This window comes from Protobothrops mucrosquamatus, unplaced genomic scaffold (genome assembly GCF_001527695.2).
Source record: "Protobothrops mucrosquamatus isolate PMUCROS unplaced genomic scaffold, P.Mucros_1.0 scaffold335, whole genome shotgun sequence".
Classification (NCBI taxonomy): domain Eukaryota; kingdom Metazoa; phylum Chordata; class Lepidosauria; order Squamata; family Viperidae; genus Protobothrops; species Protobothrops mucrosquamatus.
In genome coordinates, this window is record NW_015386673.1 from 1 (window position 1) to 14901 (window position 14901).

Below are 14901 nucleotides of genomic sequence, written 5' to 3' on the forward strand. Positions count from 1 at the left end.
AACTCATCCCTAAACAAAAGAATTTATTTCTGCCTGAAAAAGTTGTGAACAACGCCTGCCTGAAAATAAAATAAGAATCCCTTTTTATCATCTTCTACCAAACCGTTTTTCTCCTAAAAGATCGCTTGATTTTACGTCCCCGCTTCTCTCTTTTTACCTCTCTTTACCTGCAAATGGAGGGTTCCCATTTCCAGAAAAGAACCCGGACGTTTATTACAAAACCACAGAAAGCGCAACCTCTTTGTTCAATCAGCTCCCCACCCGCGCATCCAGATGCCTCTACTCGCGCCCTACTTCGCATGCGCGCTTAAAAGGAGTCGGTCGGAGCCCGTTTCTTCGGTTCTCGCCCCGGAAGCGGAAGTGCTTGAATAGTAGTCAATAGGAGAAGGAGTGGTAGTAGTGGCGGCAGTTTCCCTTACTGAGTTGCCTTCCTTGGAGTGAATCTATGGTGCCATGGCTGCCGTGGGACTCCCACCGTTACCTCCACAATTCAAGCCCGTCCAACACTTCCTGAGAACTGCGCAGGAGCTGGACAAGCGTGAACCTGTGGTAGCTTATTATTGTAAGTTAGGGGAGAGCGGTTGACAGTCGGCGAAGCCCCCGCTGACGTTCTCTATGGGACTCTTATGCCCCCCCCAAACCGAGAACGACCCTCCCCCTTGTCATTATTGCGCAGGCTACTATCATTAGGGCGGGGGGGGGAAATGAAGAGAAGCCTTAGCTGGGGGGCAAGAGATCTTCGATTCAATGGGTGACGGGATCCCAGACCCCCCCTTCAAGGTGTTTGACTAAAACCTACTTTTGACCCTTGGTAACTTCATGGAGTCTATGAAGTTCTCTTGGTGACAGTGCAGGGCAGTGGTGGCGAACCTATGGCACGGGTGCCAGAGGCGGCACTCAGAGCCCTCTCTGTGGGCACGCGCGCCGTCGCCCCAGTCCTAGGCCTTCAGCTGGGTTTTATAAAACCTTTTCGCTTTAGGCCTCCGCCGTCGTGTGCAAAAAAAAAAAGGTTCAATCAGTCAATTTCAACTTCTCGCGGGGAAAAAAAGATCTTGCAAAGTTGGAATTGATTGATTGAACTTTTTAGTCCCACCCAGTCTGCCGTTACCACTGCAGCCACGCCCAGCCAATGGGCCACGCCCAGCCAATGGGCCACACCCAGCCAATGGGCTACACCCACCCGGCACTCGATGATGCATAAATGGGTTTTGGGTTGCAGTTTGGGCACTCAGTTTCTAAAAGGTTCGCCATCACTGGTGCAGGGCATGGCTCTCCATAGGCTTCTTCTGGAAAGTTGAGGCAATGGCCTTGGTGCTCCCTGGAGGTTTTTGACCCCAACACTAATTAGGTCTGAGTGATCCTTCTTTGGTGGCTGAATGCAGAGAAGGGCAGGCTTGACACTCAGGGGGTGTGAACGAAGCATTTTGAAGTCCCCAAAGCATGGCATGAATTTAACAATGTTTCCCAGTTAAAGTTGGTGAACACAAAATAAATAATTTGGCAGGAAGTATAGTCAAATGCAAATGATGGGTAAAAAAAGAGTGTACATATATGATATTAACCATGCTCCTCTTTGCTCAGCTGTCTTAGTGCTGTTCTTTAGCACTATTTTCCCTTTTTTATGCTTGGACTCTGAAAATTAATGCTAAAAGTAGTCCATGTTATTGCAGATGTTGCACCATATTTAGAAGCATCACTATTGATTCTCTGGCTTAAATAAGCATTACCAAACACTTAAAATGTTGCAGATGACTAAATATCTATAGTTACTTGGTCAAAGAGTATAGTGTCAGCCTGCCAAAAATAATTCTTGTTTATCTCGCATTCCCTTGTTTTTTTATCATCAAAAAGATGAAATCTGAGAAGATAGCATGTAAAAGAGTATAGTGAGCTTATTTGACTTCAGTTGCCCTGTGTAGACTCCAATAAATTATATTTATAATAAAACAGGTGCCCAGCATGTAGTCAATTATGACCGATTTTAAAAAATTAAGAGTCACTTTGAAACTACTACTGGGCTCAATAGGTTCACCCTCACAAAAGTATAAATAGATAGTGGGTAGGATTCTAGACTTGAGAGTTAAGCAAAGTTATAACAGGATAATATTTGGGCAAAAGACCCTCCAGGAATACCAGGGCTATAGACTAGATTAAGAAATAAAAACAAATCTGAAGAAGGCAGTGACAAACACTTCCATATTTCCACCAAGAAAACAATATAGGCATGTCTGTGTAGCCATCAGAAGTCAAAATCAGCTCATGGGAGACTTGACTTACAAGTACTTCCATATTGTATCTAGAATCAAAGGTTATTAATGCTAAGCATTTGTAAATAAAGTGTGTTCTACTTTGATGATATGCACATGATGACCAAAAAAAAAAAATTGATTCGATCTGAAAAAAAAGTATTAGAACTGGATAGTCACCCGTTTGCAGCCTTCAACCATATTCTCCAAAATCTTTCCTGAGTTTCCATTGTTGAATAAGATTGCCTGAAAAAGGAGTGAACAGGAAAAGTCAACCTATAGTAAAATCTATTTGACTATTCAAATTTATTGATACAATTTAGGCCTGGCTATGTTATGCATATTTAGATGGCTGAGCATATTCTTGGAAGCTTATTTATTGTTTTTGTTTGAGTAACATGTTTGTGTAGCCATCAGAAGTCGAGCTCAGCTCACAAGGGACTTGACTTTTAAATAAAACCTTATTGCATCCAGAATCAGGGGTTATAGAATTCTAAACCTTTGTCCTAAATAAATGTATTCTGGACTTTGGTGATATGCATGTGATGACAAATTAATGATTCAATCTGAAAAATCAAATTATCTCTTTTATCTCTTTCCATGTGGTCTACTTTAAAAAAATTCTTTACTGTCATTTTTCCACTCCAGAAGATTGTTCCCTAAAGCCTTCTTGAGTGTGGCATGTTATATTGTTCTTGTCAGAAGAAAGTTTGTTTCCATTTTTTTTACTAAAACAGTAAACAAAAAATTTCTTCGCTAATAGTCAGATGTTTATATACTGTTTAAGCAATTATGGTGAATGTTACCTCAGGGAAATGCCTAAACAGAAATGCTATTGTGCTCACTGTGACTCATGCCTTGATCATCTTTCACTTGGACTATTGCAATGCATTCTACATGGGGCTGCCCTTCAAGAGTATCTAAAAGCATCTTCAATGGTTCAAAATACAGTGGCACAGGCAGTTATGGGCACCTTTCATTCAGTGCATGTAACACCTCTACTCCATAAGCTGCATTAGTTGCCAGTACGCTTCCAGGTTCAGATCAAGGTGCTGTTAGTGGCCTATAAGCCTTCATAAAATGGGACTAGATTACTAGTGGGACCATCTCTCCCCAGCTGTGTCTACCTATTCTGGGAGGTCCATCAGGAGAGCCATGTGCTGGTTCTGGTGAGTCCCTGGAGGAGAGCCTTTTATATACCAGCACTTGCCCTCTGGAATATTATTGCCCCAGAGATTATCCTTTTCCTAATTCAATTGGTTTTCCATAAGGCTTTGAAAACCTGGGTTGATTGCTGAGCTTGGGAACTGGGTTGGGTGGTTGAGCCCATATCTTGGCTACATTGATGACATTGGTTGGCTTTATCTTTGGATCTTATATATGTTATTTCTTGTTTTTATTATTTTAATCTTTTATTTTCTGTTAGCTGCCCAGACTCAATTTTTGAGATGGGGGGGTGGGTCATATAAGTTGAATAAATAAATAAAAACGCTCAAGATGTTAGGCTTTCTGTCTGAGCCTGTGTAATTTTTGGAATAACAGGTTTTTGGTTTTGTCTCTTGTATACTGTTTTACTGTGCATTCTCTGAACAAATCAAATAGAAAAGATAACACATAAATGCAGGATGAAAACAATAACTCTTACACTGTTCTGGCCATTTTTCCTGGTGTGTTTTAAACTTTCAAAATTTTGATTACATATATTTTGTGAAATATCTAACTCAGAAAGAGCTCATTCATAAAGTAATCTTTTGCTTTTGGAGAAAAGCTTGTTTTTCGGTACTTTATAATTTCTAATATTTATTTTAGAGCTATACACTTCAACAATTATTTGGAAGATATACTTCAGGTCTTGCATCAGTGCAACACTGCTCTGCTGTTCATTAAAATTACATCATCATCATCATCATCATCATTATTATTATTATTATTATTATTATTATTATTATTATTATTACTACTACTATTACTATTACTATAGTTTTGCATTTGTGCAAGATATGAAATACAATTTCTGAATCATTTTACAAGCATACACATCCCTAGTGCATTTTTTAAAAACAATTTCAAATCATTTTGCCCTACCCTATCCTTCAATAATAAAAAAATTAATTGGGACTAGTTTAGAAACTGACAGTCTCATACCTCTTACCATAAAATGTCAGTATATTACGATGGGTGGCCATATACATTTTCTCAATAAATAAATGGAGGAAATTCATTTATCGCTGAGAATCTTTGCAATTAACTGTCTATAGAGATTCTCAGTCATCCAGGTCATGGTTGTCTCAAAGGTGCTTTTTCAAGAGGCAACGGGATTTCCTTGTTTTTCTTTGAAGACATTTCGCTTCTCATCCAAGAAGCTTCTTCAGTTCTGACTGGTTGGTGAAGAATGGAAGGATTCCTTCCATTCCCCATCTTCCAAATCCTTCCATTCTCCACCATCCATTCAGAACTGAAGAAGCTTCTTGGATGAGAAGCAAAATGTCTTCAAAGAAAAACAAAGTCCAGTTGCCTCTTGAAAAAACATCTTTGAGACTTTGCAGTTAACGGGGAAACACAATTCAGTTTCTAAATTGTTACTTTAGTGTCTTCTGGTTTAGAAAACACTTGTTGAAGTAATGCATGTCTTCCAAAATGACTCTGAGGCACTTAAATGTTCTAACTCTGGAGAATTAAAACAGGTACTTAATAGGAAATAAAGGAATGTAGGAGTGTGGGGAAATTTATTTTCTACTTTCTGGTTATAATCACACACATGTTTCTTTTCATTTTATTGGCAAGTAAGAGACAGCTGGTGAAAGAATAAATAAAATAAGTGAAAATAAGTGAATACCCTTGTGTGAGCATCCAATAAAATATAATCAAAGATGAATAGCTTGCGCCTGTGTGCAGTTGCCAGCTCCTTGTTTATGTGTTCAGAACAAGATTTTTCAGTGAAATACTTATGTTGGTGCAATTTAAAAATAAAATGGGCACATTTCTTTATAAACTAAATAGAAAGACTAAAATTAGAGTATTTTGAATGTGGTTGAAAGTGAAATAGGAGCCATTATTCTCATTTATATTTAGTAAAATAAAATTCATAGATTTATGCTTTTTGATCCCAGTGCAAACACCTGTCTTCTCTTTCATTTCTCCTTCATTTCCCTCACATAAAACCCATCAGTTTCACAAATTAGTTGTCTCATTTTAAAGACAGTTTAATTCTCATAATACTGAACTTTTTTTAGAATTTAGCCTGAGGCCAATATGTATTAAAAATTTGCACAGTCAAATACAATTGAGCTGCACACAACTATTTGGGAGAAATAAAAATATACAGGACTGGTTTTAGATGAACTTGCAATCCAACAGAAGCTAAAGAATCTAAGTATTTTATATGATTTTTGTATATGTTTATAATTTTTATCTCTGTTATTTTTATGGATTGGTTTGTATCTGAGAATTGTATTCTTTTCCTGCTACAGAATAAAAATGGTTCAGTTAAAGTTTAATTGTAAATTAAATCTGCCAGCTTTTGCACACATAGTGGCAAATCTATAAATATTCCAAGAAAAACTGTAGATTGTATTCTGTTTTTTGGATTAAATCCAATTTAGACTTTCATTTACCAGTGTGATTCCAATAGATTTTCATTTTCAGTTTACTCTCAAGAAAATTGAAATGTATGAACTTCAGTCAATTTTTGAAAGGTACTATTTATTTAAATTATTGAAGGTGTTCTGAGACAGCAATATTCACATTGGAACAGATTTTCACACTTAAGTGCTATCAATAGTTCATATTACTAAAATTATAATTTGTTACATCCTTAAAAATACAATTATTACCTTAGACTTAGTTTGTATATCAATCACAGCTTTTATACTACTTGTTTTAAGATGTTCCTCAAATGAAGCTGTAGTGAAAGCTGTATTGTATTCAAAATTTAAAAACATGAGTTAGGGATAACACATGCTATGACAATGTTCACCACTTCACAATTTCTTTTAACACATCAGTGCTTAGGGGTTTAATACTAATGCAGTTCAATTGTTTAATTTTGTTTAGTCAGATAAATTGCTGGTCTAGAAACTCAGAGATTGTGATTTCATGGACTCACATAGGCATGGAAACCAGCTGAGGGACTTGAGGCCAGTCATTTTTGCCCAGCCCAGCCCACCTCACAGGATTGTTGTTGTGAGAAACAATAAGAGGCAGGATGTTAGGTCTGTTTGTTGCCTTGAGTTATCTATGAAAAAGGCAAGATAAACATAAACATAATTCCTTTGGTGTTTAATTAATTAAAATACATATTGTTTGGATTTTGGCATGGTCATTTTATGGACATGGTGTTTTCACAAACAAAACATAATTGAATTTATTTTAGTGTAACCTTTAATATAGCATGGTAACATAGCCAAGAAGACGGGTAAATGTAGGAAGAGTGCAGGTCTCTCTGCCATAAAAAACTAGGGGGTTAAAACTATATTTGTCCATATGCTGCATATACCTCCCTATAACATGAAAAACTTTTAAAATCTTGTCGTTCCAAAGCTGTTTGTAATACAGTACAGGAATCAGTTGTGGAAACAAATTATAATTCAAGAGTTAAAAATACTGCTTTCAAATTCTTCCATTTTTATAGGCTTTATATCAGATTTAAATGCAAACAAGGCTTTGGTATTAATAAATTCTGCACATGTTACTGTCCATACATTGCTGAATTGTATCTAGCAGTGTTTTTCACCAGTTGTGATTAAATATCTAGCAAGCCCTGACAACATGGTGTAGACAATAAGGCTATTACAAAAGAGACACTTAGAGTAACTCCACTTTCTTTCTTTCTTTCTTTCTGTCTGTCTGTCTGTCTGTCTGTCTGTCTGTCTGTCTGTCTGTCTATCTATCTATCTATCTATCTATCTATCTATCTATCTATCTATCTATCTATCTATCTCACAAGGCATGACTTCATTGGCAATAGTTTGGACAGTATGTAACCTAAGGGCAATAGGAAATTCCTCTGAAGTCTTCATTGACTCTTTTTACTTTTACAGGTCGTTTGTATGCTATGCAGACAGGTATGAAGATTGACAGTAAAAACCCAGAATGTCGTAAATTCTTATGCAAACTAATGGATCAGCTTGAAGCTGTAAGTTCCTTATTATGTTACTGGTAATAATAAAAACATGAATGAAGTTGCAATATGTTTGTTCTTAATTAGGTAGTATTTATTTTGAAAAGAACCATTTCCATCTCTTGCTACTTCATATGGATGAAAATGATATGAGTTTGTGATTTGCCAGTGAAAGCAATTTCCTACAGTATTTGGAAACTTCCCATTCCAGAAAAATATCTGTAAATTGGTCTAATGAATATTTATTCATTTTTGTTAGATTTATATATCTACCCATCTCACCATGATGATACTGGCTAAACATTTGAAATCATAACATACTTGTGTACATCACTAATTCCCATTGCATTGAAGGAATAGCTGAACGTATAACACATTATATCTGGAATTGAATCTAGCAATGTTTTTATGTGGAATTATCTTAAGAATTATGAAATCTGAGCTGTATTAATTATAAAAGGTTTTCATGATCAATTTTGGAAGTGTACATGTGTGAGTTTGGGCCAAATATAAATTTTTTACCAGTTGCAAGTTCTATGCAAAACATTACCAATCTTAATGAATTAACCAATTTTATGTTTAGAATTTCTTACGTATTCTGGATTTGATATTTATGGGATGAATAAGGAAACTGAAGGTCTACTCTCAGATGACAGGCAAATAAGTAACATTTTTGGTTTCGGAGTTTAACAAGGCATTGATAACATGGATTTCAACATCTTTTTACAGACTTAAGTCTAGCAGTTACATTTCTGTGCTTCCTGCAACATTCTGCCCTTCTGTGGATTTTGCTGCCTACACAATCCAGTGACATTGTTGATTTTGATGTCCATATTTTTTTACAATTGTTGGAATTATAAAATTGAAGTACAATGATAAGAGTAGAGAAGAGTGTAGGGAGTTCAGACAGATTGGTCTGATTGTGAACACCTTGACATTTTCAACTGCCATACTGCAGTTTACTCTTTTTACAATATCTCTTGCCTTGCCACCCCCAACTAGGGGCATAGAGCAGGCTCAAGTCGCAACACGCTTTATAAAAATATAGGTTTAAAGAAAAAAGACTGTTTCTCATTTCTTAATTTAACCCTCTCTAAGATGGACCATTTCTGGCTTTTTTGCCTTCATCAGTTAGCCATACCCTTTATGGGATTCGAACCTGGGCAGTTATACATACTAGTCAGTGATTTAGCCACTGAGCCACAGGTTCTCTTCCCCTCTTTGCCAGAATGGTGTTATTTTGTAAGGATAAACTACGGTTTTCCTAAATCCCAAAAGTGCAACCTAGCATCCACCTGTTGTAACTGTATAGTATTATCTGTTTTACTGATTTCATCAAGAAATCTGAAGCTCCTTGTATTCTGTAACATCTTTGAAAACAGCTCTTTGAATTGTATTAGACTGCTTGATTAAGCATTCCTGTAATTCTTCAGATCTTTGGCACAATTTAATTAGCTATCAACTCTTCATTTAATTAAACCTTTATTTATATTAAATGTTTCATGCTGCTCTACAAGAGGTAACTATATAGTTCTATTGCATTCATTGGCATGAATTAGGTTATGAATTAAATATTGTTGAATCTTTATACATGTCTTATTAGGGCAGAGTGGGAAGGTAAATTGTCATGCCATGGTGGCCCAGTGGTTAGTACTGCAGGCTAACTCACTGCTCACTCTGAGTGGCTCAAGGTTGACTCAGCCTTCCATCTTTCCAAGGTGGGTAAAATGAGGACCCAGATTGTTGGGGGCAATTTGCTAACATTGTAAACCACTTAGAGATGATTGTAAAACACTAGGAAGTGGTATATAAGTCTAAGAGCTTTTGCTATTTAAGATTGAAAAAGTGGACAGAAGAAGCAAATAACCTTAAGTAAAAATGTATTTTTAAAAGTTATTTTCAACATGCCCCTACAAGTTTGCTTGAGCTAGTTATTTCCCTTGCTCATCCGACCTACATGCATGTTATTCATCCGTGTCAGTGAGAAGACAAGAAGCCAGTTTGAGATCTTCAGTTTGTTTTAATAACTACAGTATGAGGAATTTGAAAAAAAAAGACTTGGAATTTTATTATAGTTACTATAATTTACAATCTCTATTTCTAAAGCATAGGAAGAAGTAAAATCTAACTTGTCGAGTTGCACTGACAAGAACAAAATGTATTCTCCCTGTTGACAACAGTAAAGTTTACAACCCAACTTGAGAAACACAAATCCTGATTTGCTCCTGTAGTTACAATATGGGGCCTGATAAATAACCAGCTAAATTGTGTATTTTTTTTAGATGAAGAAAGAGTTTGGCGATAATGAAGCAATTACTCAGGAAATAGTTGGCTGTGCCCATGTGGAGAATTATGCATTGAAAATGTTCCTTTATGCTGATAATGAAGATCGTGCTGGTCAGTTTCACAAGTAAGTAGCAAAGGAAAATACATATTGCACATAATAATTGAGCTATTGAAGCAGTGCAGCCTAAATTTGATCTAAATAAAAAGCCAGCTTGGCTAGTGGTTAAGGCACCAGACTAGAAAGTAGGAGGCTGTGAGTACAAATCTCACCTTAGCCAGGAAAGCCAACTGGGTGACTTTGAACCAGTCACTTTCTCTTAGCCCAACCCACCTCACAGGGTTATTGTGGTTGGGAAAATATGAGAAGGAAGGTATATTGGATATGTTCGCTATCTTGAGTAAGTTGTAAATATAATAAAGGTAGGATACAAATAAATATATAAAAATTTGCATGTTGCATAAAACTCTGGAAAACTACTAGAATGAATGGTTAAAAAATAATGTAACTTGGAAATGCTCTCAGTTCTGCCCTTGCATGTGAGTTTAACAGTTTTTTTTACTTGTCTAATTATTTGTCAAATGTTTATTTTTTAATTTTTATTCCCATTCTAAAAAAACTTTTTTCTCAGAAATATGATTAAATCGTTTTATACTGCAAGTCTTCTAATAGATGTCCTGACAGTATTTGGAGAACTAACAGACGAGGTAAGTAAAAGGTGTTATATATCATAAAACATGGACAAAAAAACCAATTTTTAACATTTTAATTTAATCATCTTAAATTTGTATTTAACTATCCTGTTACAAGTGTTACATATTAATTATAAGAAAACTTTTCTTTGAGCTTTGGAGAAATCAATTTCAGGAATCCTCTATGAAGAGGCATTGTTAATGAAATGCATTATCAAAACTATGGAATATTACAGTATGGCCAGTTTTTAAATGTCTAACCAGAATTAGTATACTCCAAAAAGGGGCAATGGAAATCACAGAATAGAATAAAACAGGAGACGGGAGATTTCCCTGCAAGAAGAGAGTGACTCACCGACAGTGTATGATCCTATTCCTGCTTCTAAATAAGAATATACTGACAAATAATTGTTACAGTATAATCAAAAAAGGAAAACCAGACAGTATAAGTAGACACATCCTTTTTATTATGATTAGTACAGGTAATCTTCAATGTATGATCACAGCTAAAACCGGAATCTTGGTTGTTGAGCAAAGCAGTCATTAAAGAGCAACAAAGATGATTAGGGGACTGGAGGCTAAAACATATAAAGAATAGTTGCTGGAATTGGGTATGTCTATTTAATGAAGAGAAGGACTAGGGATGACATAGCAGTCTTCCAATATCTCGGGTTGCTACAAAGAAGAGGGAGTCAAGCTATTCTGCAAAGTACCTGAAGGCACGACAAGAAGCAATGGGTGGAAATTAATCAAAGAAAGAAGCAACCTAGAACTAAGGAGAAATCTCCTGATCAGTGGAACAACCTGCTTCCAGAAGTTGTGACTGCTCCAACACTGGAGGTTTTTAAGAAGAGACTGGACAACCATTTGTCTGAAATGGTATAGGTTCTTCTGCTTGAGCAGGGGGCTGGGCTAGAAGACCTCCAAGGTCCCTTCCAGCTCTATTCTATTCTAAATGAGACATCATGTGACTGCTTTGCTCAATGACTATAATCCCATCAACCACCTTGGGAAATCAGCAAAGAAGATTGCAAATGGATTTCATGAGACCACAGGGCATTTGGCAACCAGTTGTAAGTGCAAATAAATTACCAAGCACCTAGATCTTGATTTTGTATCTGTGGGAGTTGGATGTGTGAGATGTTTTTCAATGGCCACAAATGCTTTACATCCCTTAAAGCATGTGTTCCATAGTTTTGTAATTTCAGACCATCATTAAACATTAAATTTCAGACCATCCATAAGTTGAGGACAACCTAAAAATATATCGAGGCATACCCTATATGCCTTTTTAACTTGATTTTTTTAAATAAGTAGCATTTTGGTTGGGAGATTCCATTGACTACAAAGAAATTATGCAATAGTCACGTATTAACCATCTCTCCTTTTAAATAAAAGAGATATAATTTATTATATTAAGAAATTATTTCTACAGATATTAGGTTTTGGCTGCATTGGATTAGAATTAGATATACCAGACAAAAGAAGAAAGTAGAAACTATTGTAAAAAAAAACTACTTCAAATTTTGCATGCCAGCTTGCCTGTCAATTTATTTTGCTTAAGTATGCAGGAGGTTTGACTAGATATGCTGAAGTACAAATTTTAACAAGGATTCCATTCTTTTGCACTTAGCTGTTGGTGATTAAAATTGAAGGAACTGTATAAGATGAAAAGCCATCTCGGAAATTCATGAAGTTAATATAGGCAGATTTCAAAAATAATTCTAGAATAAAAACATACTAAAATGATAATTAAATGTATATTAAACTCATCTCCCAGAAGCAAGACACATGAATTCCTTGAAACTTATAATAAAGACACAGCTTATAAGATTGGATAAGTACATTTTCAGTTCACATATCATGTACTTGACAAAAACCATTTGAATGGTTTGTTCAGGCTCATTATATTTCTCTGGTAGAGAAAGAAATGAGGATATATCTTAACTTTTTTTTTTGAAACTATACTACACTGTATTCTTGGCATTTAAAAAAAATGTATAGACATGCTAGATTTTTTTTTTTTGAATGCCACTCTTGAGGCAAGACAGATTATTCCTGTTGAGATTCAAAGTTATGACCTTCTCTCCTCAGCAATCACAAATGTTCCAAAGAATAAATAACCTAGCATCCGTAAGAACTGGGCTGCATTCCTGTTATTGTGACTGTTTCCTGTTGAAAATTTACTTAGGAAAGTACCACTTTCTGAATAGTAAAAAAATATAGAAAACTATAAAGCAGTTGGGTTGCTACCTGGTTAAAAAAAACCTACGCGAAAGAAAAATAATAGCTTCACAATAGTTTTATTGTTGAAGCCTGAAATGATCTGAAAGAAATTACGATTATTGAGCCAAAAGGAATTGCATATTGCTAAGGACTGACTAGAAAATTGCTTGCTTCAAGGCTTTTTCCTATAAAATTCACAATACTTCTATCATTTATCTTTTTCCCAAATATTTAGTAAAGACAAAAATCCAGCCTGTAGCTAACTCTTGATACCATCCCATTTTTATTTAAATAAAAATTGATTTAAAAAGCATTGCTGAGAGAAGTGCAAATAACCCTTAAGTATACTTTTTGTACTCCTTCTGCAAAAAACATGTTTTGAGGGCTAAGAGTCTCTCTTAAAGGAATAGGTCAGAGTGTATAGATTTGAAGGGTTGTTCAAAGCAAATGTGAGGGAATACTTTCTATTTTTATTATGCAAATTTTGAAATAGTTTTTAATAATGCCCATGTTGGAATTTTAGGGTTGTAGGCTGAAACTGTAGGCCTAGAAATTAATGATACTAAAGTTACCTCATAAATACCTTCCCTAATGGGCCAGATGTATTTCTATCCTTATGCAGAATAGAGGCAAAAGTCATTATTCCCTTATTGTTGACAGAACAGCATTTCACTGTATGCCTTCTTGATTAGGATGGCTTCCAGGATGTTCTAGATGAAGCATCAGCTGTACTTTGCCCATATCCCCCATTCCCCACATGAAGAAGTTCCCTGAGCATTTTATCCATTTTACAACTTTTTCAATGGATACAGATATATAGTAAGTACATGGATCATCAGGAAATAGATACAGTGGTAGACAAGAATTTCATCTAAGATGGCTGTATCTATCCATTGGGCTAGGTTTCCCATTCACACTATAAACTTGTAAAAATGTGAATTAGAAGACCAGTAAAAGTTCATATTGCAGTTATTATTTTCCAGGGAACAAACACAGCAGAATTAAATAATAATATATGCAATTTAATTTTTTTAAAAAATTTATTTAGTTATTAAATTTGTATAAAACTCTTATATTTTGCTTTTCAATTTTGAACTTACCCAATCTAAAACATGAACAAATTTAAATTATAAAATCTCCATCAACTTTCTAGAATGTTCAGCACAGAAAATATGCCCGGTGGAAGGCAACATATATTCATAACTGTCTAAAAAATGGAGAGACTCCACAATCTGGACCTGTTGGAATGGAAGAAGAAGATGGTAACATTACAGTTAATGTTTTCATAAATATAAATAGCATACAAAATATATTTAATGTGATAGAAGTCTGTCTTTTATCATTTTTTCTCATCCTCTTTTCTCAATCTGTCGGACTCATTTTGTCAAGGTACTCCAAAAAGTTGAAATGGTAATTGTTCCTCACACAGTTATATTAGCATACATTAACCAACCAACTCAGCTTTCTTTTCCTACTTTTTGAAATTCAGAAAACACTACTCCTTGGGTGAATATATCTCTGCTTACAACATTGGGTTAGCATATGTAATTTGTCAGCTGGCTTTAAAATAAGTTGTTATTTATGAATGAGCATGAAACCATGCTCATCCATAAATAAATATTTTATGTAACAGTTCAAATTTCCATATTTATTGTATATCTTAAGGGAATTACTTAAGAATTTATTTTTTTCTGGACACTTTTTAGATCTGTGGTTGAAACTTTATTGGTGAATAAAAAACACCTTTCTCGGGCAAAATGAAATATGGGTAAAAGTATACTTTTTACTCTCATAGAAGCTGTGGGGGATTTATTTATTTACGTCTTAAGTGTCTGAAATTTAACCCCAGTGACACGGTCAATGCTTAACTTAACATTGATTGCAACAATTTGTCGACTTAGGCTGTCAAAATCTGTTACAAATTCTTGCCATTGGGTATGTATGTCATATAAGATATATTCAGAATTCCTTCTAGGAACTTCCCTCAACTGTATTATCATTTGTTTTAAGTTCGCCTTACTTTTGAGAGGTTTCAAAATAAAATTGCAACCATGTTCCAATTGTGGCTAATAAATATAAAGGCATTGATATGACTAAAAGCAATTACAAGTAATTTTTACAACATTACTTTAACTTTTAACTTTAACTTTATTTAAATTTCTACCCCGCCCTTCTCCCAACGGACTCAGGGCGGCTTACAGCCATTTAAAACAATACATAATACAATAAATACTAAATTTAAAAAGTAATTAAAACAAAATATTAATTGGCCATTTCTTTTTAAAATTGTTTTAAAAACCAGATTAAAATATCCCTTAGGCCAGACCTGCTAGC

The 14901-nt window shown here is 35.1% G+C and overlaps 1 protein-coding gene across 1 annotated transcript in view; it reads left to right on the forward strand.

The window, feature by feature from the left end:
• The first annotated feature begins 362 nt into the window (after positions 1-362).
• VTA1 (vesicle trafficking 1) overlaps positions 363-14901 on the forward strand; it is a 24484-nt gene continuing 9945 nt past the window's right edge. The window contains exons 1-5 of the mRNA XM_015815302.2: positions 363-562; positions 7286-7380; positions 9648-9775; positions 10281-10356; positions 13721-13829. Of these exons, the coding sequence (XP_015670788.1) occupies positions 454-562; positions 7286-7380; positions 9648-9775; positions 10281-10356; positions 13721-13829 (517 nt within the window). The 5' untranslated portion in view covers positions 363-453. The remainder of the gene's footprint in view (positions 563-7285; positions 7381-9647; positions 9776-10280; positions 10357-13720; positions 13830-14901) is intronic.